Below are 26,812 nucleotides of genomic sequence, written 5' to 3'. Positions count from 1 at the left end.
TGACCAACGCCCGGCTATCAGAACAAACTGCGTTTCCAAGGGTCGAATCTACTTGAGAGCGGTCGCTGCCTCCTTGACCGCCTCTGCACCCTTGTCCGTGTCCATGTCTGCGGGCGAGATGCGAGTGAGTAAGGCTGCCGAGGAGACGCGAGTTCGTGCGAGACGAACAATTGTCTGCGCGGCGAAAGAGCTGTTAGTGCGCAAAGAGTGGCGTAGGGACCGCAGCAGCACGCACACTTGATGAAGCGGAACCCTTGCAGACTTTGTGCTGTTGCGTTCGTGGCGTGCTGTGAGATCGAAGCACGCGTAAGCTGAAGTCGCGACGAGCCTTGATGAAGGGGAGGAGCGCACGCATGCGAAGAGAAGGTACTGCGTGGTGCAAAGGACGGTCAACGTGTGGTGCAAGTCCAGGGAAATATGGGCGGACGTACATTCCGTGGTTGAACGCGCCAGGCTGTCGACGACGGGAGGAAAGGGTCAGCCTCGGCATGAGGACGAGCGGACGAGCGGCGAACCGAAGCGCATGAAGACAAGACTGTAATCCAGTAGCTCGTCAGTATGGAGTGCGCCGGGGCAAGGCAGCTCGTACGCCGACGCACGAGTAAGAAGCGAGAGCGAGGGTCATAGGTCCCGAAATAAACTTCGGGTCCTTCGAGGAGAGGTCGGCAATGGCGGCGAGAGGCAGTCCCCAGTTGGCGAGCGGTCTGCGCACAGATCAAAGCGACAAGATGAGTGAGAGGATGGATCCCGAGGCGAGTCGGCCGACTGACCCCCAGAAGTGCGTCGACATGAAGTAGTTGCGGGCCTCGGGCGACCTGCAAGGCAGAAAGAGCACTGATCAGCTCATCCCATCCCTTTCCCGTGTGTCTACGCGCTCCTCGAGGCGAGCAGACCGCCTCAAGTCCTGCGAGCGATGAGGATGGGGAAGCGGCGCACCTCGCCCATTTGAAGAAGGTAGACGCCACTGCGGGTCAAGCAAAGTCAGTGAAGCCTCTATGGAGCAGTTCCAACCGTCACGCACTCCTGCAAGCCTCGTTGGGAGATGGGGAGAAGCCAGAGCTGCCGAGCAGGTTGCTCTTGACCTTGTGCACACGCTCGCTCCTCTCAAAGGCTCACTGGGACTGCTGTACTGGCTTGAACCTACTCGCACTCTGCTGCCATGCCCTCCTCAGCCAGCGGATCGGACGACGAAGGCTTCGGCGCCGTTTTCGAGGTGCGTTCTTCTCCACTCGAATCCGCTTCGTACCCAGCTGAACACGCCTCGCCTTGCAGGAGCCGGAAGGATTCCGCCCTCCCACGCCTCCGCCAACCGTCCGCAACTACAAGCGGAGAAAGTACGGAGGTGTGGGCGAGCGAGTTGGTCCTGAGGAAGTTGAGGTTGGCTTGGTGTCGGGCCATCCTCTCTGGGGTGCGTACGCCGGATGCGAGGTAGACGAGGAGAGACTGACAGTGTCCCGCGAGCAGGTCACATCCTCTATCCCGCCGCCATCGCATTATCCCAATTTCTCGAACTTCACGCTTCGACTCTCTTGCACGGTCCAGACGGCCAGGGGAAGGGCAAAGGCAAAGCAGTGCTGGAGCTTGGTGCCGGCGGAGGCCTGCCAGGCTTGACGGCGGCGCTCGAAGGCGCAGGAAACGTACGAACCCGTCTTCCTCGCTTCTCAGCTTCGCTCCGTTGACCTGTCTTCAATGTGCAGGTCGTCATTTCCGACTTTCCTGATCCCGCTCTCGTCAAGAACATCGCACAGAACGTCGAGACGAACGTCAGCTCGCTCGGCTCGACTTCCGTAGCCGAAACCTGCGCCAAGGTCCGTCTTTCTCCTCCCCTCGTGAGGGACAATCCAGCTTACGTCTTGTTCGCTCGCACAGGGTTTCACCTGGGGCTCTCCCGCCGACTCGCTGCTTGAGGTACTAGGCGACCCGTCCAGTTCACGCAAATTCGACCTCATCCTCCTCTCCGACCTCGTCTTCAACCACTCTCAACATGCCGCCCTCCTCAACACCTGTCTCAGCTGTCTCTCCACCACTCCTCCACGACCATCCGCGCCAGCTCCCGAGACTGAAGCGCCCGCACAACCACCATGCGACCTCTCCGACCCCTCAACCCTCGCAACTCCCGCCGTTCTCTGCTTCTTCTCCCATCACCGACCATGGCTCGTCGACGCGGATCTACAGATCCTTGACCTCGCGCAAGAGAAGGGTTGGAAGGTGACGAAAGTGTGGGAGGATCCCGAGGCTGGCGTGCGTTTTTCCGTCGTTTCTATCGTTTGGAAACGTTGCTGATGATTTAGGTGTGAGCAGCCTGCATTCCCGGAGGACGGTGGAGATCTTGCGATACGGAGTACGGTGCATGGGTGGATGTTCACGCGCGAGCAGTAGAGCCGCGCAGCTCACCGGGTAGATTTGCAAGGACCGCTGCCTCACGTATCCCGCTCAGCAGCGCGCCTCGTCATCGACAGCGCAGAAACAAACCAACTGGACACGATGACCCTCACTGAATGAAGCGCAAGTCGGCGAGAACAACCTGTTCCGAAGGAGACTCCCGCGTCGAGAGAGCTACACACGACCCACACAACCTCTCGAAAGACGCTTAGACGACGGTGCCGGCGTTCGAGGCGATACGGGCTGTGGATCGTTCGGCGAGTCAGTGCGGCTGGCGAGATGAAGGAACAGGGATGGAGACTCACGCCAGAGGTCGGCGCACTCCTTCGCGACGGGGCCTTGGATGGCCGAACCCTTCATCTCACCCTTGGGGTTGACGATAACGCCGGCGTTGTCTATTCACGAAAGGATCAGCAAATCGGTTCGAGGACGGGAGGAATGAGGAGACGCACCCTCGAAGTAGAGGAAGACACCGTCACGACGGCGCCAGGCCTTGCGCTGGCGGACGACGATGGCGGGGTGGACTGGACGAAGGGGCGAGGTTAGTCAGTACGCCGCTTCCCGACTTTCGCTGGCCTGCTGTTCCTCCTAACCCCACCGGCTGCGCCTTCCTTCACCGCCACGCGCCGGTCCGCCTTTCGCGCCTTGAAGTGCCATGTCTGCTTTCACTCCTCCACCGCGAAGCGCCATGCCTGTTCCGCATCGCCGCCGTTCTCCTCCGCCGATTCGCCCGTTCCCTCCCTCCTCGCCGCAGTTCCCGCACGAATGGAACGCAACACACCCTTCTTCCTGAGGTCGGGCTTGCCCTTCTTGACAGTGCACATGCACTACAGAGGCGATAGATCGTCAGCAACGTCGTTTGTGAGCGAGATCTCGAGGGAGGGTGAGCTCACCATGTCTGTTGGAGAGCAAGGGGAGCCGCGGAAAGGGCAGTGGCGCAGGCAGGTTCGGCGAGGGTCGTAAGCGTGTCGAAGAGCAGATGTGGCACAATCAGGACGGGCGGAGAGCAAGAGGAGGTGATCGAGGTTGAGTGGGCGGCGGAGGGGCGAGCAGAGTTGGGGAGAGCGTGGACATGCGGAGACAAATCGTCAGCGCCGTCCTCATGCTCTTCACGTGCAAGCACACGCACCACCAGCAGCAGCAGCCGGGAGACGGTTGAGGCGGGCACCCGAGCGAGTGACAGCAATGACCTGCGGGCGCCAAACGGTCAGCACTTCGCCCGCGCATACGTCCAGCGACTCGTCGCAACGCACGTAGAGGTTCTTGGCACCCGAGTTGTCGGCGCAGTTCATGACGGCGCCGACGGGGAGAGCGAGGGTCATGCGGAACTTGTTGCCGGCCGAGCCGCCGCGTCCACGTCCAGCAGCCATTGTTGTCTAGTCGGGTGGGAAGGGGAAGGAGGAACTGCGCGCCGGTACACGAGCGAGACGACGAGAGCGAGGTCAGCTCAACGCGGTCCTGCGAGAATTGGGGACGAACGCTGCCCCGATGCCGCCCCCTGCGCGCCTGTTTGCCCGATCTGACGGCACTCTGGCTGCTCCTGCACCGTCCTGACCCGTCCACACGCCCACCTGACCCGTCCTCGCTGCGCTACTCTGTCCCCGCCGAGTTTTGCGCTCGTACGCCCTCGTCCGTCTCGCGCGCTGGGTCCGCCTGGTCGCTGGTTGGCTGGGCGGTCTGGCAGCAGCAGCAGCCATCACGAGCAGCAAGAAACGCAGCCTCACGTCGAAGGTTGGCCGAGTGACGGAGAAGACGAGACGAGCGCGCGAGCCGCAAGCTCTCCTCCTCCTCGACAAGCTCTCGCCGCTCGACACACCGCTTGTGGACTGGATTGCGCGGGTTAATCGCACTGCTACAGCTCGCACAATCACACCAGGCTTTGTCGCGCGCCCGCCCGTGCCCTCCTCGCCAACTTGCACCCGCTCACTCCTCCCAAACACCTCGCTTCGACTGTCGCTCCACAACGCTATGCAGGGCGTTACTTGCGACAACAGCATCTCCAGCGACCCTCTTGACGAACTGCCGACGGCTTGGCCAGCCCCAGCCGCGCTCTACGCCTCCGCCTTACCGCCTCCCTGCCATCTGCCTCGTCGGGTTTAGCCGATGGCTCAGGTTTCACGGTTGGAAGGAGCGATTGCGCATCGCCTCGCAACTCTGTCGGCCGAAGAAGAGTGCTGATGCAGTCAGCCGCCGTCGACACCTCGCCGTCGACAAGAGCAGTCGACTGCTCGCTCGACCTTCGCTCCACCTTCGTCGGCCTGACAGACGGGCTCGTCCTGTCATGCAATGGCACAGCGCACTGATGAAGCACTACAAGGATTGACACTCGTCGAGCCCTGGCAGGGAACGATGACGGGTCCCTTCCCAGCCTCCTCAGTCTCCGTCCTTTGTGCGCTCAAGCGAGGCTCGATCCGCAGGCTCACTGGCGTTCCGTCTGCTTCATTACTCCCAGAGGAACGTCGTTGCGGCCCTGCGGTTCTTGACCTAGCTCAATTGCTCTCGTTCCCAGCCTTCCCTCTTCGAGAAGCGGCTCTCATTCCGGCCGCAAGCCTTGCCGGCTCCTTCTTCCCTCGCATGAGGTCGGACGTCCAGCGACGTCGCCTGTGCACCTCTCGCCGTGGCGAGAGACTTCTCTTGCTCGTCCCACAACCACTCCCGTCGTCGAAGGCTGGCAACTCGACGACCTTCCCGACTTGGACTGCCGCTCAACCTTGTCTGTCCGAACCTGCGTCGCCGGCGCATCTGACAAGCGGATGAGCTACCCAACGACGTCCTGGCGTCCGCACCAGTCCGACTCGTACGCCTACCCGCCTGCCCAGCCAGCTTCGTACGCTCCCTACCCGCCTTCTTCCTCGGTTCCTCCCGCCGCCGCCGCAGCCCCACAGAACCCGCACCCGATGTCCCAGCATCCGCCACCGCCTCAACAGCACTATCACTCGCAGTCGGCGTCGCCGCCCAGGAGCTTTGGCGGGTTCGGGTCGAGCCGCAGCGGAGGAAGGGAGATGGGCAGCGCAGCGTCGCTTCCTCCGCTCGAGGCCCCGGGGTCGTTCCCATACTCTCAGCGAGGTCCTTATCCGCCCTCGCCCGTCTCGCCCTCGTACCCAGGTGGCATGGCGGGTCAGATGTCGTCCTCGTCCAGCTACACGACTTCAGGACCATCAGGAAGTTACTACAGTTCGCGTCCGCCACCACCTCCCGAGTCCTACATGTTCTCCAGCTGTCCTCCCAACGTCTCGATGCACCCGCCGCCCGCTCCGCCTCGCACGCCTCCGCCCTCAGCCGGCCGGAAGGAGCGAGTCCCGTCTGCTCAGGGGTCCTTCGCGCAGTATCAGCCCGTCGCAGTCTCGTCAAAATCGAGACCGCCGTCGGGATACGGAGCGCCGCACTCGTATGCGCCACGGGCGGACGAAGGGAACTACCAGCAGCAGGCGCAGTCGGAGGACATAAGCAAGGTGAGTCTCCTTCTCCTCGTACTCTCCTTCCTTCGCTAAGTCCTCGCCTACAGTTCTTCCAAGAGATGACCGAGATACTGGGTCCCGAAGGACTGGCTGCCATCTCTGCCTCGCCATCCTTCCGCCAACAGCAGCAGCCGTTCGAGCCACAACCGCCTCCTCCTCCCTCGCGGCCTTCACATAGCTCGTCGGCGTCGAACTCACGACCGACTTCGAGCAAGTCAGAGGCAAAGTACAACGTCTCGGGCGTGCTTTTGACGGAGGAGGAGTACCGCGCACTTGCGGACTCGCCCTCCCTCGCGAGACGAAAGTCGTCACTCCGCACCTTTGCGCCCACTCAGTCGCTCGATGACACATTTGCGTACGGTGTCAATCCCTCGTCAACATATGAAGCCTCGCAGTCCGCCTACCTCGACTTTCCCCTCGACCTTCAAAGACCCGCTTCGGCTCCCCCAACTCCCGCCTTCGAGCCTGAAGCCGTCTTCCACTTTTCAGCGTACGGGTCGTCAGGCAACTCGCCACCACGAGGATCTGCCCCGCTCAATCGCCGACGAGGTTCATCGCTCGACCCGTCCATCCCTCGCTCATTCGGCTCGTCCGGCCTCGTCGGATACGCGCCGCCTCAGGAGTATAGCTACGCCCCACCGCGAGCTCGGACTCCGCCTCAGCAGCAGCAGCGGAGGCCGTCTGCCTCGATGCAGGGGTGGACTTATCCCGAGACGCCGATGTCTGCGCCGCAACGAGGTTACTACGCCCAACCTCCGCCTCCTTCCGCCTATACCCCCTACCTGCGCCACCAACTCGACCCCATATCTCCTTCTCCCGCTCCGTCGTCGTCTCGCTCTGCACCGACGCCGTCCACTCCCTCGAAACCGACTGGCGGAAGTCGACGAGCGCGAGGCGGCAACAAGTCGATCTCGTTCATCAACTTCTCGGCTGCCGACTCCAAGACGCTCTTGAATGGTGTTGCGCCGAGCGGGAGCTCGAAGAAGCGCCAGCGGGACGAGGACGATGGACGGAGGGAGGCGAAGAGGACGGATGTTGGGGCGAGGGAGTGAGTCTGGCGGGCTGCGATGCCCGGGTCTCTTTCTATCTGTCTTTGTAGAGCACTATGCATCCGTTACCACGCCTCCCTGGCGTTGTGCAACTTTGACATCTCGCAAAACCAACTCGACCCCTAGTCCGGACGAGTCTCATCAAGGTTGACCTCGTCCTCCTCACGCACGCTCGCTGGGCTCACCGCTGGACCGGACACGATGGCAGAGAAGGAAAAGACACCGCTTCCCGAAGCAGCACACGGCGCGCTCACTCCGCAACCCGTCGCACCCCCCCCACCCGCCGCCGACTCGACTGGCGAGGCAGCTCTGGAGGCCTCCCACCTCGACGCAGAGCTGCCAGACGAGCTCGTATACAAGCTTGTGCTCAACTTTCGCGGCAAGAAGCAGGAGGTCAAGGTCGTCGAGTCGGACACGGTGCGTTCTCCTCGTCCCCCCACACACCGCTTGGAAGAGCGAAACTGACACCTGCGCGCTCATTGATAGGTGGGAGACCTCAAGCAGTTGCTCTGGAGTCTGACGAACGTCCCGCCCGAACGGCAGAAGCTGGTTGGGTTGACGAAGGGGAAGCTGCCGGGAGACGAAGAGGCCGTTGTCAAGCTTGGCCTCGGGGCAGGGGCAACGACGGGCAAGCTGAAGGAATTCATGATGATTGGGACGCCAGAGGGTGAGGAGGCCAAGGCTATAGGGCCATCTGAGGTGCGTGGATATGCCCCTTCTCCTCCTCCTCGCGCCCTACTGCTCCTCCTTCCACGCCCTATGCCTGTCTCGCGCCCCTTGACGTTCTCTCACACGCTCCAGCTGCTAAGAGCACTGACGAGAGCTCTGCGCTGCAGAGGGAGGATGGCGACTTGGACTATTCGACGGAGGCCTCGAAGCTCAAAGCCTACATGGCCGTCCAGTCTGTCCGGAACCGTCGCAAGCTCAAAGAGACGGCCGAGAAGCTCGAGATCAACCTCATCGCGCCGCCGCGACCAGGGAAGAAGCTCCTCGTACTCGACCTCGACGGCTGCATACTGGACACGACCTGCTGGAAGCACCAAGAGTTCGGGACGGAGCTCTTCCAGCGACCCTACCTGCACGAGTTCCTGCGCGCCGTCTCGCCCTTCTACGATCTGATCGTCTGGTCGCAGACCCACTGGCGATGGCTCGAGACCAAGATTGTCGAGCTGAATGTGCGTGCGATTTCCTCGCGAACGCTTGCTGTCCCCACCCGGTCTCCTCTATGTCCTTGCTGATCGCGGGCAACCCGCAGATGATCGGACCGTCGAAGAAGGGCGACTACCACCTCGTCACGGTGCGTTGTATTCTCTCGTCGCTCTTCACTGCATCACTGCTGACACCGTGCGCGCATCGTTCCCGCCTCAACGCAGACGCTCGACCGCTCGCCCATGTTTTCGATCTACAGCGAGCGCGAGGGCAAGGCGTGGAAGCACGAGGTCAAGGCGCTCGGACTGATCTGGGCCAAGTTCCCGGGGCAGTACACCGCCGAGAACACGATACACGTCGACGACCTCTCGCGGAACTTTGCGCTCCAGCCGAAGAACGGTGCGTCCCAGTCAAGTCCGCACGCAACGTCGCTTCGTGTCTGACCCGCTCTTTCTGCACAGGTCTCAAGGTTCACGCTTACAAGGACGCCTTGACGAGGGACCGAGTAGACACGGACAAAGAGCTTCTTTACGTCGCGCGGTAGGATGACCTCCCTCACTCCGCAACTCGCTTCGCCTGACCTTCCCTGTTCGCAGGTACCTCCTCCAACTCTCCCTCGTCGACGACTTCCAGACTCTCGACCACTCGCGCTTCCGCAAATCCAAACTTCCTCTTCCCGACGGCGTCGCAGATCCGCTCCGCCTCGTGCGAGGCGAGGAGGAGAACTAGACTGTCCGCCTCGCCCTTCGATCGCTCTTCGTCGTGCGCCCCAGCAACCGCATACCCTTCGCAATTGCTTTACCCGCCTTCTTGTCGTCACATTTTGCATTGCAGTCTATCTCGAGACTCGACACAGCGCCTCCCGACATCGCCTTCGTCCGCGGACTCTCCGGGCCCGCTTCTTCCTCGCTCGCTCAATCTCTCGTCCTTCTCCCTCCTTTGCGATTGTGCCCTCGCTCACGTTCAGTCTTGATCATGCCCGTCATCTTCCCTGACGAGCTCGAGGGCGGCCTCATCGGCGTGCGTCCCCTTTCCTCCTCCTCTTTCTCCTTCCTCGGCGACTCCGTCGCACCTCCTGACTTCCTGTCTGCTTCCCAGCGCAATACGGCCGCTAGGAACCTCGTCTCGAACGCTCTGCGACAAGCCGGTATCGACCAGAACTCGCGCTTGCTTTCTCGCAGTGGCAGCGGGTCGATCCAGCAGCAGAGGGTGGATTTATTCTCCCTTCCTTCGACGAGGTAGAGCTGACGAGTGCGTATCACAGCTCTACATGGATCAGTACGCGCCCGACGAGGACGGCTTTATGCACCACCGCACGCTCGATGCGAAGACGGGCCACACGGTGCGGTCGTCCGTCAAGCACAGTCTGCAAATACGATGCTGACCTCGTCAGTCTCTCACTCACAGCACGACGATGTCAAGAGTCTGTTCTATAACCCGGACGCGCCGGCTGACAAGCGCATCGCCCGAGTCTCAACGAACCATGACCATCACCAGGGCTCGCTCATCTTCAAGGACAAGAAGGTAGACCGTATCCTTACGCCGGCTACAAGCGACACGGACGACGAGGACGAGCCGCTTCGCCAGAAACTTCCGTTCGGAAGTCTCGGTCTCTCGGGCCCTTCTTCTGCGGGTCTTCCCGTCTTTGCCGCTCCTGCGCCCGTCGACCTTCACCCCGAGGGAACGCCCAAGACGCTAGACGACTTGCTCGACATCCTGCGCCAGCACAGGCCGGGCAAGAAGATCATCGAGATCGCGGGAGACATCGACATCAAGGAGACGTTCGTTACGACGGCAATCATCCACGTCCACGGCATTGGACCCGCTCGTCGTGCGTTAACCTCCTCGAGGAGTTCGTCAGGTTTGGCTGACAGGTTGGCTCGCCTGCGCAGGTCCCGTCCTCGCCGTCTTGTGCAGGCGTCTTCCGAACAACCACATCATTCTTGCGCACCCGGACTGGCAGCTCGGCGACAGCAGTCCGACCGACAAGGTCCTACTGTGCGTCCGCTCGAAGGTCCCTCCAGTAGCGAGACTAACCTCGTTCTTCCCTTCCGCGAAACAGCCTGAAGATCACCAAGCAGATCCATGTCCACATCCAGTTCAAGCTCGAGATCCGGGTGTAGCTGCGTCCTCATTGGCGTTCTCTTCCTTCTCTCGTTCAGCTCCGTGCAAGGTGTACGACTGTTTCGGATTGCTCAAAGTTGGTGGTCAGAGTAGACGACAGAGAAAAGGCGCGCGAGAGACGATGGGGACGATGCTGGTATGCTGAAGGAGTCGAGCGAGAGAGAGCCGAGGAGAAGGATCAGGCGGTGCGGAGTATGACATGGACGCCCGAGTCGGTCGAGACGATGTCGGACAGCTGGCCGACGTCGAGGGCAAACGCGGCGTCCTCGAACGGCTTCTGCATCTGGTTGCGCCCGAAGAAACCGAGATCTCCGCCGTCCCTCGCAGAAGAGCAGTCGCTCTCGGTGCTGGCGAGCTTGGCAAACGTCGCTTTGAGGTCGTCTGCCTCGCGCAACGTCTTTTCGTGGCCTTTGAGGATCTCGAGCGCCTCGTCCTTGGACCGGGTGATGTTGGCCTGACGCCAGGACGCGGGTCGACGACTGCCGCTGTGCTTGACGAGGAGATGCGACGCCCTGATCTTTCCGCCGTTGTCGCTCGACGCGCTCGCTCCGGCCGACGTCGACGACGACTGGCTCTGCTTGAGGTGCTCGGCGCCGGGGAGGGAGGAGAGGTCGGACGAGGCGAGGGAGTCGGGCACCTCCCAGCGCGACTCCTGCGTCGCCGTGTTGTAGAAGTAGGGACGCTTGCGCGAGTTGGAGAAACGGATCTCTGCGTGCGTGCAACAAGGCTCACGGTGAGCGTGCGCGGGCGAGACGGCGGTGAGAACAGGTTGAGAGAGATGACGGAGACGCGCCCCAGGACTGGTCCTGCGGGCCGTGTGAGCGGGTCAGCCCGGTTCTGAGACACTCCAAAGGGCTGTCAAACTCACTTCTGATGCCATGTTTGCCCGGTGGTGATGTGTAGCGGTGAGAGCGCTCCGCTCTTCCCCTCAGCCGACCGCTTCGACCGCTTAACCACCGCTCTGCTCGCTCTGCTGAGGCTAGGACTGGCTGGACTGTGCTACTAGCACACTAAGAACCGCATGCAACCACCACCGCCGGCCCGCAAACGAAACACCGTCCCCGTCTGCCTCGTCGTCCCCGCTGGAGAACCCCTCGTCGAGCAGTACTCGGCGCAGGTCATCTCGTGCGTGTGCTCATTGTTCTTGCAGTGACCGAGTGCTCACCCTCTCGCACCCACAGAGCCCTGCAATCGCTCCATCCCCATGCCCAGGTACATCCGCCTCACTCGCCCGAGCAGGCCATTGCGCCTCGCAGCCCTTCTGCAGGTCCAGCGGGTGGTGCACAGTGACGAGGACATGTGGACGGTGCGGTTGAAGGCTTCGATCCGCCGCAAACGGGACTTGGGGACGCACCGGCCTTTGTGCGAAGCGATGCGGGGTACCGGTCGGATAGGCGTACAGCAGGTCTGGCGGGCTGAGCAGGAGGACAAGCCATCTGAGAACCAGTCAAACTGACCGTGGCTTGCATCCCGCAGCTCCTCATCTCCTGCGTCGTTCCCTCGGCCCACGCTCTTCCCCTAAACCCGTTCCTTTCGCCAGAAGCTTTCCTCTCGGCTCTCCCGACCTATGTCCGACATTCCAACCGATCTTCGACGTCTCTATGGCGGTCGTCGACAGGTCTGCTACGGGCGATACGGCTGGCGCGGCGAAGATTGGTCGAGGGGTCGCTCGCAGGCGCGGGAGGGGAAGGTAGGGCGCAGCTGCCCAAGTACGTCGTGGTCATTACGGCGGATGACATTGAGAACATGGGCGGCGACGAGGTGTGGCTAGAAGACGATGATCAGGGCGAGACGTGGGAGTCGTTCGCGAAGAACTTTACGCGGGTGCGTGCTGCTTCCCTGTCTTTCCGCTCTTCCTGCATCTGATCTTATATGCTGCAGGGCCCACATTGCACGACCCTCTTCTCGCTCATCTCGTTCAGCTACACTCCCAATCTCGAGGCGTTTTGGAAGGAGGTGCGCAGAAACTCCCGCCTGCTAGATCGGTGACTCAGCTGACGCTCGCTTTACCAGTCCTCCGGCCGCTTCCCCGCCAACCTCGTCTACAACTCGCTCAGTCCCCCGCTCAACACCGCCTTCTCCTTCCCCCTCCTTTCACCCTCGCACGCCTGTTTCCTCATCGGCTTCTACAACAACGATGCTCGCCCGCCTCTCGCTTCACAGCCTTCCAGCGGCAGTCCCTCCCCTGCCAACACCGCAAAACGACCTGCGCCGCCTGATGCGACAGCTGCGAACAAGAAGGCGAAGCCTAATCCTCCCATATCGGCCTCCCCTCAGCTCCCCTCCGCCAAGCCAATACCGACTCCGCCAAATCCTTCTCGTACTTCCGTACAAGCAGCAGCATCGCTCCAATCTTCGCCTCCTCTCGCCGCCAAACCCTCACCCAACCCCGCCCTTTCCCACCTCCCGCCGAACGTCAACATGGAGAATGTCGAGCATTTCATCGAGGAGGTGAAAGCTGCCGCCGCTCGCGCCGGCAAGCCTCCACCGTCTGCGGCAGACTTGCAAGCTATCGCGCTCGCCGCGTACAACAACGTGAAGAACGTGACTCGCCAGACTCCCAGCTCGGCCTCGACCGCTCCCTCTACCGTTACTCCTGCCACGACCGCTCCGTCTCAAGCACCCTCGACGACCAACACCACCCCGCGCGCGACACCGACACAGTTCCCGCCTGTGAACCAGATGACCCGCGCGCAAATCGACGCGTTGCCGCAAATTCCAGTCGACATGCGTGCGAAAATCGAGGCGACGCTCGAGGGGATCAGGAGGAAGGTTGAGAGGGGCCAGTTGACGCAGGAGCAGGCGCATATGCAGGTTAAGCAGTTGCAAGAGTTGGCGAATCAGTGCGTTTCGAGCCGTTCTCAGTCATCTTGTACCGCGACCGGCTGACAACTTCGACGAGCCTAGACAACGACTGCGTCTCGCACAGCACCAAGCCGCCTCCGAGCATGCCGCAAAAGGCTCGTCAGGTCAAGGACTCGGTCTCAACATCCCGGTCGCAGCGTCCTCGACAGTCCAGCCAGCTCAACAGCAACCGCCGCCCCTACAGCGAAAGGACTCGCAGCGTGTCATCTGGCGAGGTCCGATCTCGTGGGCGTTTTCAGACGCGTCGGGCGGGCCGAAGAAGACAGAGTTCACCGTCTTCACAAGTGCTGTCCCGATGCAGCAGAGTGCCGTCAAGGATCTGTGCGCTTAAACCCATCCCGGCGCGAGTCAGCTAGCATGCTAATGCGCTTGCCCTTTCGCAGCGCCGAGGTCAAGCTCCCGCAAATCTTTCGCGTCTCGAACTTCATGCAGATCAAGATCGCCGCGCTGCAAGAGCTCGCCAACAAGCACACCTTGCCGGCCATCAGCATGATCCCTATACCGAGCAGCAACATGCCGCAGGACCTCCGGGACAAGCAGGCCGCAGCACCGGGCGGGCACAACAACGAGTCGCTGTACCGCATGTTTGCTGAATCGCTTGAGACGCGACAGAACGTGCGCTGCCAGTCTTCGCTGCATCGGATGGCTCGCTGACGCTTTGAAACGCAGTGTGGCATCGTGCGCTTCTCGGGAACGCCGAACGGACTCGTCCTCGTCCCCGTACCCGGACAGAGCAAGCTCATTGGCCTCGTGTTTGCCAAGATACCTCTGCCGGAAGCATGGTTCAAGCGCGACGATTCTGCCTCGCAAGCTCGACAACAGCAGCAACAACAGCAGCAACCCAAACCTACGCCCGCTCCGCAACCTCCGCAGCAGAACACCTCGACCGGCATGTTCTCCTCGCCCGTCGCCTTCAACCTCCAGCTCCCGACCAGCATGCCCTCGCACTCTCAGCAGCCTGCTCCCTTCGCAACCTCGCATGCGCCACCTCAGATGTATACACCCGCCCCGACGCAGCCGTTCAACCTCCACCAACCTCCGCCTGCGGACGTCCAGCGGCAGCCTCAAGCTCAGCCTCAGACGCCGCTGCCGCAGCAGCAGCAAATACCTACCGGCGAGATCGCAGGGATGGGCTTTGCCGAGCTGCAGCAGTTACTCGGGCCTGAGCAATTCGCCCAGATCATGAGCGGTCTCTAATCACCCTTCCTCTACTTTCTCGCAGTCGTTCACGCTCCATTGTCGTATTCTTTTCGCGTCGTTCGCGCTCGCCTGTCTTGCCAGCAACGAAGACTTCTTCGCACTTGCCCTCTGTTTTGCCGAGGGTAACTCGCCTCTTCTCGCCTCATTCTGCGTCCCTTCCTCCGCTGCCGTCGCTCTCTAAGAGTCAGCGCGTCCTGCGACAGTCGAAAGACGCCGTGCAAGCGAGCCGAGGTTGTCGTCCCCTTCGTCGCGGACCTCTTGAACCTCGTCCGCATCCTTGCTCCCGCCCACCCGCTTCTTTCGGCTTTGTTCTGCCTGCGTCTGAGTTGTAGCAAGCATGTAAGCCGTCGACGTTCTTCGCCTCCTCGCCGTATCGCTCGCTGACCGCGTTCACGCCTCATCTCCCTTCTCGCGCCGCGATGGACCGTCTCGCAGGCCGAAGCTCGCCTACGCCGAGAACGAGAAGGCGCTATGCTTCCATGGCCCTCTGATGTACGAGGCGAAGGTGTGCTCCCGCTCACGAGCTCTGCCAGATCCGCCAGCAACGACTGACAAGAGACGCGTCCGGTCCTCCCGTCGTTCTCGCTTTCCGCAGGTTCTCAAGGCGGAGTTCTGGCAGAAGGGGAGCAATAAGAGCGGCGCAGTCGGGCCGCACTACTTCGTGCACTACAGGGGGTGGAAGCAGACGTGCGTTTCGATCCCTTCCTTTCGAACCGCTTGTCGGCTCGCCTGCAGTGGTCCAGAGCCAGCTCGTCCTGCGGAAGTACTGACTCTTGTATTCTTCGCACAGCTGGGACGAGTGGGTCCCCGAGGAGCGGCTGAACAAGTGGAACGAGGAGAACATCCGCAAGCAAAAGGCGCTCATGGAGGCGCAGCGCTTGCGCGATATTGCCGAGCGCGAGGCAGCGAGGGCGGAAGAGGCGGCGAAGGCGAAGGGTGCAATGGGAACCGCTGCGATGGGCGGACGAGGGACAGCACGAGGACAGAAGAGGGGTCGTGAGGGCGAGACGGTGCGTTTGCGCTCTCAGTTCTACTATTGCCACTCGCTGACACTGAATGATTGGACAGGAGGACGAGTATATGAAGCGGCCGGAGATCAAGATCTCGATCCCGGACAATCTCAAGATCCAGCTCGTTGACGACTGGGAGGCGATCACGAAGAACCAGCAGGTACGCGTTCTCATTCGCCTTTCGCCACTGATCTGCATCGCTCACATGCCTTCTCACAGCTCGTCCCCCTGCCACGCGTCCCGAATGTCGATGTCATCCTCGACGAATGGCTGATCTACCTGCAGAACGAGGAGGAGGAGAAGAAGCGGTGCGTATTGAGCAGTCTCGCCCTTCTTCGCATGAGGTTGACCTGTTGTCCTCGCAGGATCGCGGCCGAAGTCGCCGCAGGAATCGGCCTGTACTTCAACAAGGCGCTCGGGAACAATCTCCTCTACCGGTTCGAGCGCGGGCAGTACCAGGAGCAGTACAAGCGGCTGCAGGGGACAAACAAGGGAATGAGCTCGGTTTATGGCGGCGAGCACCTCCTGCGGTTATTCGGTTCGTCTCCAGTTCGTTCGCGTCCGCTCCAGAGCTTCGACTGACTTTCGCTCCTCCGCTCCGCGCAGTCAACCTGCCCGAACTGCTCGCGCACACTTCACTTGATCCCGAATCGATGGCCGTGCTGAAGGACAACATCCAGCAGTTCCTGCAGTGTGTTCGCCTGTTCTCTTCATTGTCGAGCGTTTGGCTGACCAGCATTTCCGCAGATGGATGGACCTGAACCGACGAGTGCTCTTCTTGCCAGAATACATCGGCACGAGCTCGGGCTACCAGAACAACAACCGAGGATGAGGCGGCGAGGTGAGCTTGCGGCGATTCGAGGAGCAGGGTCTCGCGGTGTGTCCTTGTACATTGTCACAACAGATCTCAGTTCTAAGCCTCCTTGTGACCGGTTCGAAATGACCTGAGAGATTGCCAGCCTGCAAGCAACGCTGACGCTGGACAAGCTACGCATCGACCTCTCTTCCTCGTCGTACCTAGCTCTGAGCGCATGAGGTCAAACTGTCGCTTCTTTTACACCGACACCGCCGCATTCCGCAACCAGTCCACCCGTACGTCCTCCAGATGCTCATCAAAATCCCCAAGCAGCTTATGCCGTCCCTGCCGAACCTGTTCGAGCGCTTTTGTCGGCGCGGAGGAGTCGGCGAGGGATATCCGTGCGGAGGAGAGGGTGGTTGGTTGCCAGGCTGCTGAGGGGGATTTAGGCGGGAGGTAGGGCTGCGGTCGGAGGCAATGGTCAGAGGGGAAAAGCGAAGAGATGGGCGAAAGGACGCACAATGAGGGCCGGCTCGTTTGACGCCAGCTTCTCGTTGTCGACCTACGAACCAGATCAGCGTCAGTACAGCTCAAAAAGAGGGCTGAAAGGATGGGACGAAGACGCACGACGAGCACAACCGCCTCTGGTCTGTCCCTCCTGATCGCCTCGGCCATCTTCTGCGCGCCATTCGGGACTGCCTGGTTTCCTAATCGCTCATTCGCGACGTACAAGCCGAGAAAGACGAGCTGCTGCTGTTTGGCGTAGAGTTCTGCCTGTTCGAGGGAGGGCCAAGTCGGCTGAGATGAGCGTTCTTCGACGACGAAGCAACGGGCAGGACTCACGAGTCCCAGACCCGCTTCAGCCATCGGTGAGAGGTTGGTCCAGTGGTGCAGCAGCGGTACCGCGTCGGTGATGGTGCAGGAGGATCCAGCGACGGTCCCGATGAGCAGGCCGACACAAGTCGACGAGGGGAACTTGGCTGCGTGCAAGACCAGCTTAAGGTAGGCCAGCGAAGCGATCGAGTAGTCTACCATCGTCGGCAAGTCAAACGAGCGGGGTGAGCGAGAGCGAGAGAGCGCAAGAGGCGAAGGACCTCCTCGACAAAGGGAACAGCGACGACGAAGACTCTCTTCGCGTTCGCAGCGCGCCAGGTTCAGTCCAAACAGTTCGACGTTGCCAAAACTGCGTTTTCGGAGGTTGTGAGTGAGGGAAGAAGGGAAGAGGACAAGTTGATGCCGAGCGAGGGCTGCGATGTGGGAAACGGGGGCAAAAGGGTGTCGCGGGTGTGTATAGTGAGGAGACAGAACAAACGACAATGCAGCAGAAGACGCGCGGGGAGAGAAGAGAGAGAAGTCCCGCCGGCCGCCCAACTCGTCCAACCATCTCCCGCTCACGCCCTCCTGGTCACTCCAACGCGTGCAATCAACGGCCTCCCGCAAGTGCCTTCTGCATGCCACGCTTGAGGTGAAGGTTGGCGCGGCGGAGCTCGTCGGCGGACGAGTCCTCGATCTCGAGGCGCTCGAGGGCCTTGGAGAGCTCGGCCTCGAGGGCAGAGCGGTTGTGGCGCTTGATCTTGGACGCCTCGGGGGACTGGAGCGTCGCCTCGACGGACGCAACGTACGACTCGAGTTCCTGCCTCGCCTCGTGCTTGGCCGAGAAGTCCTTGTCCGCCTGCTTGTAGTTCTCGGCGTCCTTGATCATCTGGTCAATTTCGGCTGACGACAGTCGTCCGACCGAGTTGGAGATGGTAATGTTGGCGCGGCGGCCCGAGGTGCGGTCGAGCGCCGAGACCTTGAGGAGGCCGTTGGCGTCGATCTCGAAGGTGCAGACGAGCTCGGCCTGACCGCGGGGCTGGGGGGTGATGCCCGAGAGCTCAAACTCGCCGAGGAGGCGGTTCTCCTTGCAGGTGACGCGCTCGCCCTCGTAGACGGGGAAGGTGACGGTGGTCTGGTTGTCCTCGACGGTGGTGAAGGTGCGCGACTTGTTGCAGGGGATGGGCGTGTTGCGCGGGACGACGACACCAAAGACGTCGCCCTGCATGGCGACACCGAGCGAGAGCGGCGCAACGTCGAGGAGCAAGAGGTCGGCCGTCTTCTCCGAGGTCTGGCCGGTGAGGACGGCGGCCTGGACGGCGGCACCGTACGCGACGGCCTCGTCGGGGTTGATCGACTTGTTGAGCTGGCGGCCGCCAAAGAACTCGGAGACGAGCGACTGGATCTTGGGGATACGGGTCGAGCCGCCGACGAGGACAATGTCGTCGACCTTGGACTTGTCGATCTTGGCGTCCTTCAAGACGCGCTCGACGGGGTCGAGGGTCGAGCGGAAGGTCGCGGCGTTGATCTCCTCGAAGCGGGCACGCGAGATCGAGGCCGAGAAGTCCTGGCCCTGGAAGAGCGAGTCGACCTCGACGGTGGTCTGGGTGACGGACGAGAGGGTGCGCTTGGCACGCTCGCACGCCGAGCGGAGACGGCGGAGCGCGCGGGCGTCGCCCGAGATGTCGAGCTTGGTCTTGCGCTCAAACTCCTTCTTGAAGTGCTCGAGGAGCGTGTTGTCAAAGTCCTCACCGCCGAGGTGGGTGTCTCCGGCCGTCGCCTTGACGGCAAAGACGCCACCGGTGATCGAGAGGAGCGAGACATCGAACGTGCCGCCTCCGAGGTCGAAGATGAGGACAATCTTCTCCTTCTTCGACTTCTCGGTCGCCTCGCCGAGACCGTACGCGATCGCAGCCGCGGTGGGCTCGTTGATGATGCGGAGGACGTCGAGGCCAGCGATCGTGCCGGCGTCCTTGGTCGAGAGACGCTGCGAGTCGTTGAAGTAGGCAGGGACCGTGATGACGGCCTTCTTGACCTCCTTGCCAATCTTGGCTTCGGCCGTCTCCTTGAGCTTGGAGAGAACCATGGCCGAGATCTCGGCGGGCGAGAACGACTTGGTCTCCCCGAGGTAGTTGACCTGCGCGCGTGGGAGCCGGGTCAGCCTTCGGGAACACACTCCGCTCCTGTCGCCGCGGCAACGCACCTCGATGAAGGGCGAGCCGTCCTTGTCGATGACGGTGAAGGGCCAGTGGGTCATGTCCTTCTTGACCTCGGCGTCGTCAAAGCGGCGACCGATGAGACGCTTGGCGTCGAAGACGGTCTGCTTCGGGTTCATCGCGGCCTGGTTCCTGCGGGCGTGCACAAACTCGGGTCAGCTCTGCGGGGCGTGTACAAGACGGTCGCAAGCTGGACGCACTTGGCAGAGTCACCGATGAGGCGCTCCGACTCGGTGAAGGCGACGTAGGAGGGGGTGGTGCGGTTGCCCTGGTCCTGTATCCCGCAAAGACGCCCGGCGTTCAATTCCCGTCAGCACGCATTCCATGTTCCTCTATCCACCGCATGTAACCCGTCCAGCCGAGTAGCAAGTGAGGCGAGGGTGGTGGGTGGAAACGCACGTTGGCGATGATTTCGACACGGTCGTTCTGCCAGACACCGACGCAAGAGTAGGTGGTGCCGAGATCGATACCTGCGTGTCATTCGTCGCAAATGCACGGGGAGGTCGCGAGCGAGTCGGGAAGGGGGCCAGTCCAAAAATCGGAGGATGCGAGGTGGGTCAGCTGGGGGCGGTGGCAACTGGGTGGAGAGGTGCTGACCGATGGCTCCCTCGAAAACATCGTCGGCGGCGTTGCCCTCCACGAGCTGGGGGATCTGTGAGCGCGTGCGAGTGGTGAGTTTGCTGTGTTGGCGGGTGCGGGGTGAGCTCGAGCTGACCTCGTCCTCGGCAGACATGGTTGCTGGACTCGGGGGAAGCTGTGGGTTGCGTGCAGGCGAGTGTGAGTGAGCAGGTCGAGCCACACAACAGCCAAGCTAAGCAGGCGCACGGGGAGAGAGAAGGGGAGAGAGCGGGAGGAGGAGGACCAAGCCAGAGCGCGAGCCGCGACCTCGCCTCGCACCACGGCCACCCGCCCAGTACCGCGCTCTCACTCACTCTGGCAGTGTATTATATGCTGCAATGCACTCTCACTGGACTTCTCAACACACTCGCGAAACAACCGAACAAGCCGCGCGCCGTGAGGACGAGCGACAGCCGTTTTCTCTTCCCCTCTCGTTGCTAAGCCGCTGGTTCCAAGAAACAGTCTGTAGTGCATCACAATGAGTCCCTGCATCCAGTCCAGTCGAGCGTCTTCGTGAGCCATCAAGTTGTGGCGAGTGTCGCGGAGAGTACGGCGTCTTGACGGCCAGCTGCGAGAGCGCCAACGCTCCGGGCGAGTCCGTCTTCGAGCAAGCTTTGCGGTCGTATTGCATGCACTGTGAGAGGCGAGAGTGTGGGCGGCATCAGCTTCCCTTCGCCTGAGAGAGTCCGCCTAGGGCCGACAATCGCGGGGAGGACGGTGACCTGGTCACGGAGGTCGGGGATGGTCAGCGCAAGGTGGAGAGGCGGGGAGGGCGGGAGAAAAGCGGTGAGATTCACGAAGACGCGGTACTGCATCGACGCTGAGGAGGCGCCGAGGAGGCGCCGAGGTTGAGGAATGAGAGGCCGACGACGAGGGCGATCAAGATGTGGTGGAAGAGAGGGGTGAGGACGTAGTCGGGAGAACGCCAGAACGAGAGGAAAGTCCGCGAGGTGACCGCCTGGAAAATGCGTCCAGGACAGCGTCGAAGCAAGCTGGCCGTCCAGCGTGCGACCAGTCCATTGCCCAGAGCGATACTGAGCGACTCTCGTCGAGCTCAGCCTGAACGGAAGCAATCTGCGCGGCGTCCTTCTGCGTCCCAGCCTCGCAGAGAGACGCAGCCCGCGCGCTCCTCCGGCAGGGCCCGAATGCGGCCCGACCTGACATCTAGACAGTACAACCGACTCCAGCCAGCCATCGCGAGTCGTCCGCCGCGACTGCGTGATGTCGAGTCGTGCCGAAGGTCGATGTCAGCGACGACGAGGAGAAGGAGGCAACACCAAGCATGGGAGCGCATGCTGTCAAGCTCAGCACACTCGCAGCAAGCACCAGAAGCTAGTCCGAACCCTCTTGTCCAGCCAGATGAATCGCGAGCGGATGGTCCTCGAGCAACCCCTCGCCTCGCTCATCTCCCGCTGACCACCCACCGCTCATCCTCAAATCTACCAGACCGCTTCACTGAACACTCGCTAGTTCCCAGCTCTCTCCCTCGAGCCATTCACGCGGGCCTCCCGCCCCCCTAAATCTCTACAAACCATGCCTCCCTCCCCTCCCTCGCTCGACTCTTCCCTCGACTCTCTTGCAGCCGACATGCTCGCCGCGCGTCACACCGCCCTCCTTACGCGTCGGAGACAGCGGTCGCTCGAGGCGGAGGTCGAGTGGGATGAGCGGGATACGGCGATTAGGAGGGGAAGAGTCTTAAGAGCGGGAGGCGGAGGGGAGGAGGTGTGGGCTAGTATGGGCTACGGTGTGGGCGAGCACGAAGCAGCGGAAGAGGAAGAAGGAGAAGAAGGGTGGGCAGGCGGAACGTACCCCCAGCCCGAGGAAGAATGGCACGGCGGGTTCAACGAAGTCCCCGACGTAGTCATCGAAGGACCAGGCGCGACGGTCGATTACGACTGGGCGGATCCGGCTGAGGTAAGGAGGAGGCGGAGGCTCGGGAGCGATGATTGGGGCGAGGACGAGCAGAGGTTGTATGAGGAGATTGGCGCGGATGCGTTTTTTGGGTATGGGACGAGCGGGAGCGAGGATGAGGATGAGGAGTTCTCGGAGACGGAGGACGATAATGGCGATGGAGCGGGAACGGGCGACGGAGTCGTCTCGATGGACTACGACGCGCTCGCCGCTGCGGCCGCCGCGCCGCTCGAGTTCGCCACCCGCCTCGACGAGGAAGAGGCGTTCCTCGCTGGCTTGCGCGAGCGACGACTGGCCGAGATGGGTCAGGAGACGCCTGCTGCAAGACAGGAACTCCAGGCGCTCCTCTCCGGGCGTTACGTCGGCGAAGCGCCTCTCAACCCGTCCCCTGCACCGCACACCTCACAGCGCAGCCACGATGCGCCCGCGACCTCCATTTCGACCGACTTGAACGTCGCAGCCGCCGCACTCCTCTCGCAAGACCCGTCTTCCGCCCTCTCGTACACGTCCTTTCTCCGACCAGGCGCCTTCTTCGTCGGCGAGCAGTCGCTGGGGAAGAAGCCGCAGCCTTTCTCTTCGCTGCGGGAACCAGCACTTCCATGGCGCAACAACAGCGCGAACACGTCTTCGACCGCCCACCCAGCTTTCGCGCCTTTCCCTTCTCTCGGCGCGGCAGGGAGCGGCGGTATCTCCGACTCGCTTGCGATTCCTCGACCTTCACCGTCTGGTACGATTGAAGGCCCTCGGAACGCCATCACCAACTTTCTCCGCCAATCCGCCTCGTCCGCCTCCGCCTCTGCCTCCGGCTCACACCCCACTCCTTCTTCCTCCATATCATCCTCGAACCGCTTCGCCCCCTACGCACAATCCCCAGCTCCCGCAGCAACAGTAACACACCTCGACACCTCTTCCAACCCGCACATCATCAGCGCGACCCGGATCCGGTTCGGGGACACGACGAACCCCGCTGCGAGGGGTGATAGGGAGAGTTGGAGGGCGGTCGAGAGGGAGATGTTGAGTCGTGCGAGGGGGGTGCTTGCGGAGACTTCGGCATCGAGGGAGGAGGAGCGCAAGGAGGGCGAGGGGGTAAAGGAGAGGTGGAACGTCCAGGTGCGTTCCGCCCTTCAGTGCTCAGCGTTCGTCGTCTCTGACAAACATACAATGCTAACCCTTGCCGTTGCCGGACGTACAGGTCACGATCCAGTCCTACGAGCCGATGAACAAGCGCATCACGGGCTACATGCGCGCCTTCGGCATCGATGGCGGCGCACCCGTCTCGGCAACCTACAGCGACGTGACGACGCACTTCTCAGGCGACATCCTCCACCCCATCATCGACGGCCTCTTCGCTTCTCCGTCTCTCACCGGTTCCGGCGGCCGAACGGGCTCAGTCAAGGTCACCCGCGCGTTCGAGGCCGAGTCGTGGATCCAGCTTGGGCCGTTCAAGGGCTTGTCTAAGGCGGACTTGCTGGAGAAGTCGAGGAGTAGACAGTGGATCGAGGAGCAGACTAAGGGGTGGATCTTGTTCAGGTGGAAGGAGCAGGGCTTCGTCAACGTCGCTCGTGAGTTACCGTTTCCCTGTCAACTCTGATGACATGATTGGTGCTGACACTGCTTTTGCAGCCACCGACTCAGCTCTCTCCATCTCCGGCTTCTACCACGCCGCCCTCAACCGCCGAACAGGCGAGATTGAAGGCTTGTACTGCGACCCCGCCGCGACGCCCAACCAGCACCTCTTGCTCCGCCCGACGTCGAACACCAACGGCGCAGTCTCCTTCGGCGCCTTCGACTGCCGATAGTCTCCGCCTCGCCTCGTCCTCGCCTGCCTTGTCCCGTCTCACTCGTTCTTCCAGCCTTCTTCGCAACCATTCTTGTTCATCGTCCCTTCTACGCATCTTGCACACCCGTCCTCGCACTCGCATACCCAATTTCGACGATCGACCCTGTACACTTCGCTCACACTCGCCCGCACTCCGCCGCCCTTCTATCGTGCGCACTTCTTGCAATGACCAGCAACGTCTCGCGGTCCTCTATCTCGCAAGATTTGCACTCGGCGTTGCCGCGCATGTCGCGCTCGTCCCCGTGCGCCGTCCGCGGATTGTCCGGGATCACCTCTCCCTTCCTCGCTCGCTCTTTCTCCTCCTCCCCTCTCACATCGTCCGACTCGCCTTCTCGCTTGCTACCAACTGACTTTGCCCGCAGATCGACCCGCATGTCGCGCTACGCCCAGCGCCGCTGTGCGTCCTCTTCGCCTGGTCCGCGGACTCTGACCTTATTGTTTTCCCTTCGCTAACTCGTCGGTGGATAGATACGAGACCTGAACAGTACTACTACGACGATGCGAGGGGGCCGGGGAGTCGGTATCGAGGTGATGAGGACGGAGGGGACGAGGACGACGACACGGCAAGTCCTCGCTCTTCGTTTCATTTCCCATGTTTCGACCTGACGATGCAGTCCACAGGCCGTCGCGACAGACCTGTCTGCCCTGAAGCACCAGCAGCCGAAGCGAGGCGTCGTCTTTGGCGAGAACGAGGTCGAGGAGTTCAACGGCAGCGAGGCGCCCGATGCCATTGTTCCTGCCCGCTCGTCGTCCCGCATGGGCATGTCCCCTGCTCCGCCAGATGGGCGACGCTACCTGTCGCCTGTCGCCTCAGCTCCTGCTCAGCAAGGCATTGGTCGGCCTCGCTCGACGTCGATAGACGGTCGACGTTCGGCGCAACCTTTCCTCCCGCCTCCTCCGCCGCCTCAGCGCGTCGTCGTCAGCGATGCGCGGTACAGCATGATGCCGCCGCCGGTACCGACGACGTCGTCCGTTCGGAGCACGATGCGACCGCCCTCTCGCGACGACAGGAGCTACGGGCGTCCGCCTACGTCTTTCGCTCGCTCGTCAAACGCGTACACGTCCGACGAAGACGATGTCAGACCGCGCGGGAGCGATCGCGAAGACGACGACGACGCCTTCACGGCCGTTGCAACAGGCGTAGCAACCGACCTCGACATGGAACCTCCGACGAGACGCGAAGATCCTCGCGAACGTCTCATGACGGTCCAGCACCAGCAGCAGCCCACAAGCTATTCGACGTATCTCGCGGTCCCTCGTCCGCCCTCTCGAGGTGTCCAAGTTCGGCGCAGCATCTCTGGCTCGCCCATCGGTAGCGGTCCGCCTGACCATCCCCTCGACGGTCCTTCGCCCAACTCGCACGCTCGCTTCGCTTCCGTCCACACGCCTTGGCCTGCACCGACGTCCGCCTCAGGCTACGACTCGAGCGATTTCGACTATCCCGACGATATCGAGCCTCCCGCGGGCTTGCTGCTCCGGCAGCGGCAGCTTGCTGGCATGCGGTCGACACCGCCTGTCGCCGAGCAGCGCGGCATCGCTCGGCCTGTCTCGAGCGCGAGCTCGAGGATGCAGGTCGACGACTACGACTCGCCACCTCCGCCGCCCGCCTACAGAAGCAGCCCCGCTGCGCCAGCGATCGAACGCTACGAGCGGCCGCCGTCGCTCAATGCGGCAAGAAGAGCGGCTCAGCGTGACCTGCCGGAAGACTCGCCGATCGAGAAGGAGCTGATTGCTCTGCTCAAGGTGCGCCTAAGCCTGTACGCCATTTCGAGCAACTCCTGACGCGGGTCATGGCGAGCAGGAGCTCCAGTTCAGCCTCGCCCTCAAGGACTTTCACGACGCGCTGAACATTGGCGTCCAGAAGACGCTCGTCGCCGAGGACGGCATGGGTCACGCTTACTGCAAGGTCCACTGCAAGGTGCGGCTCGCACTCCCCTAGTCGGTTCGCCGCAGCTGACGCCTTGTATTGCAGCGCCTTCCGCGGCATGAGGACATCGAGCGGGAAGTACACCTCAAGCAGCACTGGGTGCCCATCGCAGGCAGTCGATGGGTGCGTTGACCTCCCAACCTTGGCCGGGTCTCGTCGCTGACGTCTCTCGCGCTCTCGCAGGAGTTCCGCACCGCGTCGCACAGGGTTACGGTGGTCTTCAAAACCGCAGCGCTTGCAGCGTTCGAGGCGCAGTTCCTGACGAGGCGGTAGACTGGGGGACTGTGTAGATGGTCTGAATGCATCGCAGTACGAGTCTAATCCTACAACACCGTGAAGAAGACATGCGAGAGATGGTCTAGTTGAATGCGGTTCGCCAGAGGTCCCGCCCCATCAGCTTCTCAATCCCGCCCTCCTCTAGCATGTGCACAACCCACTCTTTGACCTCTTCTGTCGACGCTCCTGCACATCGCGCGATGCCTGCGCCTTCTGGGTGGCCCGGTAATTGCGAGAAGCTCCAGACGAGCGAGTACGGCAGAGATTGCTTGTACTGCGATATTGCGGCGAAGGACGTGGAGAGGTGGGCGAGCAGAGGTGCAACGGCGGGACCGAAGAGGAAGAGGGTGGCGTAACAGGCGTAAGGTGCGACTCGAGAACGGTAGGTAGTCGGTAGTCGCGCCGCGTCTGTGTTGTCGATGCCTTCGCCGACGTCCCGCTCGATCTCGTCCTCCAGCAACATGACGTCCTTCGCTATCCGTCGACCTTCCAGCCAGATCTCGTTCTCGCTCCGGTACTTGTCGAACTCCCACTCTTCTCCGTTTCCCATCCCCATCCGTCCCGAGGTGTACCAGTCCAGTAGGACGAGACTACTCGTCCGGTCGAGAAGGTGGACAACTTGTCGTTGCGAATATCGAGCGCGGGAAAAGCAGGTGACGGGAGCCGGAAGGAGGACAAGGGTGGCGGAGGGAGCGATGGAGAGGCGGAAGAGTTGCTCGGTCGTGCTGGATTCGCTCAGGTGAGGGGCGTGCAAGTATCTCCCTGGCCGTAGCTTGAAAACCTTGGTCGAGCCTGCAGTTCAGAGCGAGATCAGCGGATCGAACGAAAGTGCGAGCAAAGAGAAGTGAGGCCGTATCAGCCTGCCCGGGCTTGGAGACGCTTGAAGAGCTCACTCACCTTGTGTCAACATTATCAGCGTTGCGCCCTTCCCCACCTCGCCCTTGAGCCGCACCCTGTCGCCCGCGACGAGTCCCCCTCCGTAGGACAACACGTACACGCACTGCACGCCCGGGAGGAACCGCCTCTTGGGCACGATAAGCTTGAGAGGGTAAGAGAACTGGATCGACGAGAAGTGCGCGTCCGATCGGTTGTCGAGCGAGACGGTGAGGCTTCCGTCGCCTGGAGCGAGCCGACTGTTCATCCGCTGAAGGCGATCGTGCGAGCTGACGAGGGCGGCA

The 26,812-nt window shown here is 62.0% G+C and overlaps 14 protein-coding genes across 14 annotated transcripts; 8 read left to right on the top strand and 6 right to left on the bottom strand.

Moving 5' to 3' along the window:
- Positions 1–48: 48 nt before the first annotated feature.
- Positions 49–945, bottom strand: RHTO_02579 (uncharacterized protein; the record flags this gene model as incomplete). The annotated part of the gene is made up of 10 exons (XM_016416253.1): positions 49–107; positions 169–174; positions 236–287; positions 352–369; positions 432–454; positions 516–535; positions 600–704; positions 771–815; positions 897–904; positions 937–945. 10 exons carry the CDS (start codon positions 943–945, stop codon positions 49–51), a joined length of 345 nt encoding a protein of 114 aa, XP_016271750.1.
- Positions 946–1,159: 214 nt separating this feature from the next.
- Positions 1,160–2,379, top strand: RHTO_02578 (nicotinamide N-methyltransferase, putative; the record flags this gene model as incomplete). Its single annotated transcript, XM_016416252.1, has 6 exons — positions 1,160–1,213; positions 1,273–1,408; positions 1,465–1,637; positions 1,698–1,808; positions 1,870–2,241; positions 2,302–2,379. 6 exons carry the CDS (start codon positions 1,160–1,162, stop codon positions 2,377–2,379), a joined length of 924 nt encoding a protein of 307 aa, XP_016271749.1.
- A 211-nt stretch (positions 2,380–2,590) lies between these two features.
- On the bottom strand, positions 2,591–3,752 carry RHTO_02577 (60S ribosomal protein l23; the record flags this gene model as incomplete). The annotated part of the gene is made up of 7 exons (XM_016416251.1): positions 2,591–2,625; positions 2,688–2,777; positions 2,835–2,906; positions 3,164–3,209; positions 3,276–3,280; positions 3,512–3,572; positions 3,636–3,752. The coding sequence occupies 7 exons, from the start codon at positions 3,750–3,752 to the stop codon at positions 2,591–2,593; spliced, it is 426 nt and encodes a 141-aa protein (XP_016271748.1).
- Positions 3,753–5,135: 1,383 nt separating this feature from the next.
- Positions 5,136–6,892, top strand: RHTO_02576 (WetA; the record flags this gene model as incomplete). Its single annotated transcript, XM_016416250.1, has 2 exons — positions 5,136–5,834; positions 5,888–6,892. 2 exons carry the CDS (start codon positions 5,136–5,138, stop codon positions 6,890–6,892), a joined length of 1,704 nt encoding a protein of 567 aa, XP_016271747.1.
- A 198-nt stretch (positions 6,893–7,090) lies between these two features.
- Positions 7,091–8,767, top strand: RHTO_02575 (ubiquitin-like domain-containing CTD phosphatase 1; the record flags this gene model as incomplete). The annotated part of the gene is made up of 7 exons (XM_016416249.1): positions 7,091–7,306; positions 7,376–7,588; positions 7,726–8,064; positions 8,145–8,186; positions 8,263–8,437; positions 8,500–8,578; positions 8,635–8,767. 7 exons carry the CDS (start codon positions 7,091–7,093, stop codon positions 8,765–8,767), a joined length of 1,197 nt encoding a protein of 398 aa, XP_016271746.1.
- Positions 8,768–9,013: 246 nt separating this feature from the next.
- Positions 9,014–10,161, top strand: RHTO_02574 (uncharacterized protein; the record flags this gene model as incomplete). Its single annotated transcript, XM_016416248.1, has 6 exons — positions 9,014–9,058; positions 9,137–9,247; positions 9,303–9,380; positions 9,446–9,869; positions 9,931–10,036; positions 10,101–10,161. The coding sequence occupies 6 exons, from the start codon at positions 9,014–9,016 to the stop codon at positions 10,159–10,161; spliced, it is 825 nt and encodes a 274-aa protein (XP_016271745.1).
- A 179-nt stretch (positions 10,162–10,340) lies between these two features.
- On the bottom strand, positions 10,341–11,042 carry RHTO_02573 (Peptidyl-prolyl cis-trans isomerase, PpiC-type; the record flags this gene model as incomplete). Its single annotated transcript, XM_016416247.1, has 3 exons — positions 10,341–10,870; positions 10,917–10,968; positions 11,031–11,042. The coding sequence occupies 3 exons, from the start codon at positions 11,040–11,042 to the stop codon at positions 10,341–10,343; spliced, it is 594 nt and encodes a 197-aa protein (XP_016271744.1).
- Positions 11,043–11,183: 141 nt separating this feature from the next.
- On the top strand, positions 11,184–14,224 carry RHTO_02572 (uncharacterized protein; the record flags this gene model as incomplete). The annotated part of the gene is made up of 8 exons (XM_016416246.1): positions 11,184–11,287; positions 11,344–11,374; positions 11,639–11,986; positions 12,044–12,118; positions 12,176–13,005; positions 13,070–13,348; positions 13,411–13,642; positions 13,697–14,224. The coding sequence occupies 8 exons, from the start codon at positions 11,184–11,186 to the stop codon at positions 14,222–14,224; spliced, it is 2,427 nt and encodes an 808-aa protein (XP_016271743.1).
- Positions 14,225–14,564: 340 nt separating this feature from the next.
- Positions 14,565–16,069, top strand: RHTO_02571 (mortality factor 4-like protein 1; the record flags this gene model as incomplete). The annotated part of the gene is made up of 9 exons (XM_016416245.1): positions 14,565–14,566; positions 14,663–14,732; positions 14,823–14,914; positions 15,018–15,237; positions 15,296–15,397; positions 15,457–15,545; positions 15,603–15,775; positions 15,844–15,928; positions 15,985–16,069. Coding segments are annotated over 9 exons (918 nt in total).
- Positions 16,070–16,291: 222 nt separating this feature from the next.
- On the bottom strand, positions 16,292–17,068 carry RHTO_02570 (uncharacterized protein; the record flags this gene model as incomplete). Its single annotated transcript, XM_016416244.1, has 4 exons — positions 16,292–16,495; positions 16,554–16,595; positions 16,661–16,807; positions 16,877–17,068. The coding sequence occupies 4 exons, from the start codon at positions 17,066–17,068 to the stop codon at positions 16,292–16,294; spliced, it is 585 nt and encodes a 194-aa protein (XP_016271741.1).
- A 388-nt stretch (positions 17,069–17,456) lies between these two features.
- Positions 17,457–19,795, bottom strand: RHTO_02569 (heat shock 70kDa protein 1/8; the record flags this gene model as incomplete). Its single annotated transcript, XM_016416243.1, has 6 exons — positions 17,457–18,983; positions 19,050–19,194; positions 19,263–19,336; positions 19,462–19,532; positions 19,660–19,714; positions 19,778–19,795. 6 exons carry the CDS (start codon positions 19,793–19,795, stop codon positions 17,457–17,459), a joined length of 1,890 nt encoding a protein of 629 aa, XP_016271740.1.
- Positions 19,796–21,213: 1,418 nt separating this feature from the next.
- On the top strand, positions 21,214–23,390 carry RHTO_02568 (vacuolar import/degradation protein Vid24; the record flags this gene model as incomplete). Its single annotated transcript, XM_016416242.1, has 3 exons — positions 21,214–22,701; positions 22,784–23,153; positions 23,215–23,390. The coding sequence occupies 3 exons, from the start codon at positions 21,214–21,216 to the stop codon at positions 23,388–23,390; spliced, it is 2,034 nt and encodes a 677-aa protein (XP_016271739.1).
- A 413-nt stretch (positions 23,391–23,803) lies between these two features.
- RHTO_02567 (uncharacterized protein) lies at positions 23,804–25,631 on the top strand (the record flags this gene model as incomplete). The annotated part of the gene is made up of 6 exons (XM_016416241.1): positions 23,804–23,828; positions 23,900–23,998; positions 24,066–25,174; positions 25,233–25,349; positions 25,404–25,481; positions 25,542–25,631. The coding sequence occupies 6 exons, from the start codon at positions 23,804–23,806 to the stop codon at positions 25,629–25,631; spliced, it is 1,518 nt and encodes a 505-aa protein (XP_016271738.1).
- An 85-nt stretch (positions 25,632–25,716) lies between these two features.
- On the bottom strand, positions 25,717–26,775 carry RHTO_02566 (urease accessory protein; the record flags this gene model as incomplete). The annotated part of the gene is made up of 2 exons (XM_016416240.1): positions 25,717–26,426; positions 26,532–26,775. The coding sequence occupies 2 exons, from the start codon at positions 26,773–26,775 to the stop codon at positions 25,717–25,719; spliced, it is 954 nt and encodes a 317-aa protein (XP_016271737.1).
- Positions 26,776–26,812: the final 37 nt, after the last annotated feature.

The sequence above is a fragment of the Rhodotorula toruloides genome, assembly GCF_000320785.1.
Source record: "Rhodotorula toruloides NP11 unplaced genomic scaffold Scaffold19, whole genome shotgun sequence".
In the NCBI taxonomy this organism is placed as follows: domain Eukaryota; kingdom Fungi; phylum Basidiomycota; class Microbotryomycetes; order Sporidiobolales; family Sporidiobolaceae; genus Rhodotorula; species Rhodotorula toruloides.
The sequence above is the reverse complement of the archived record's forward strand: the minus strand, read 5'-3'. Positions and strand labels throughout refer to the sequence as shown.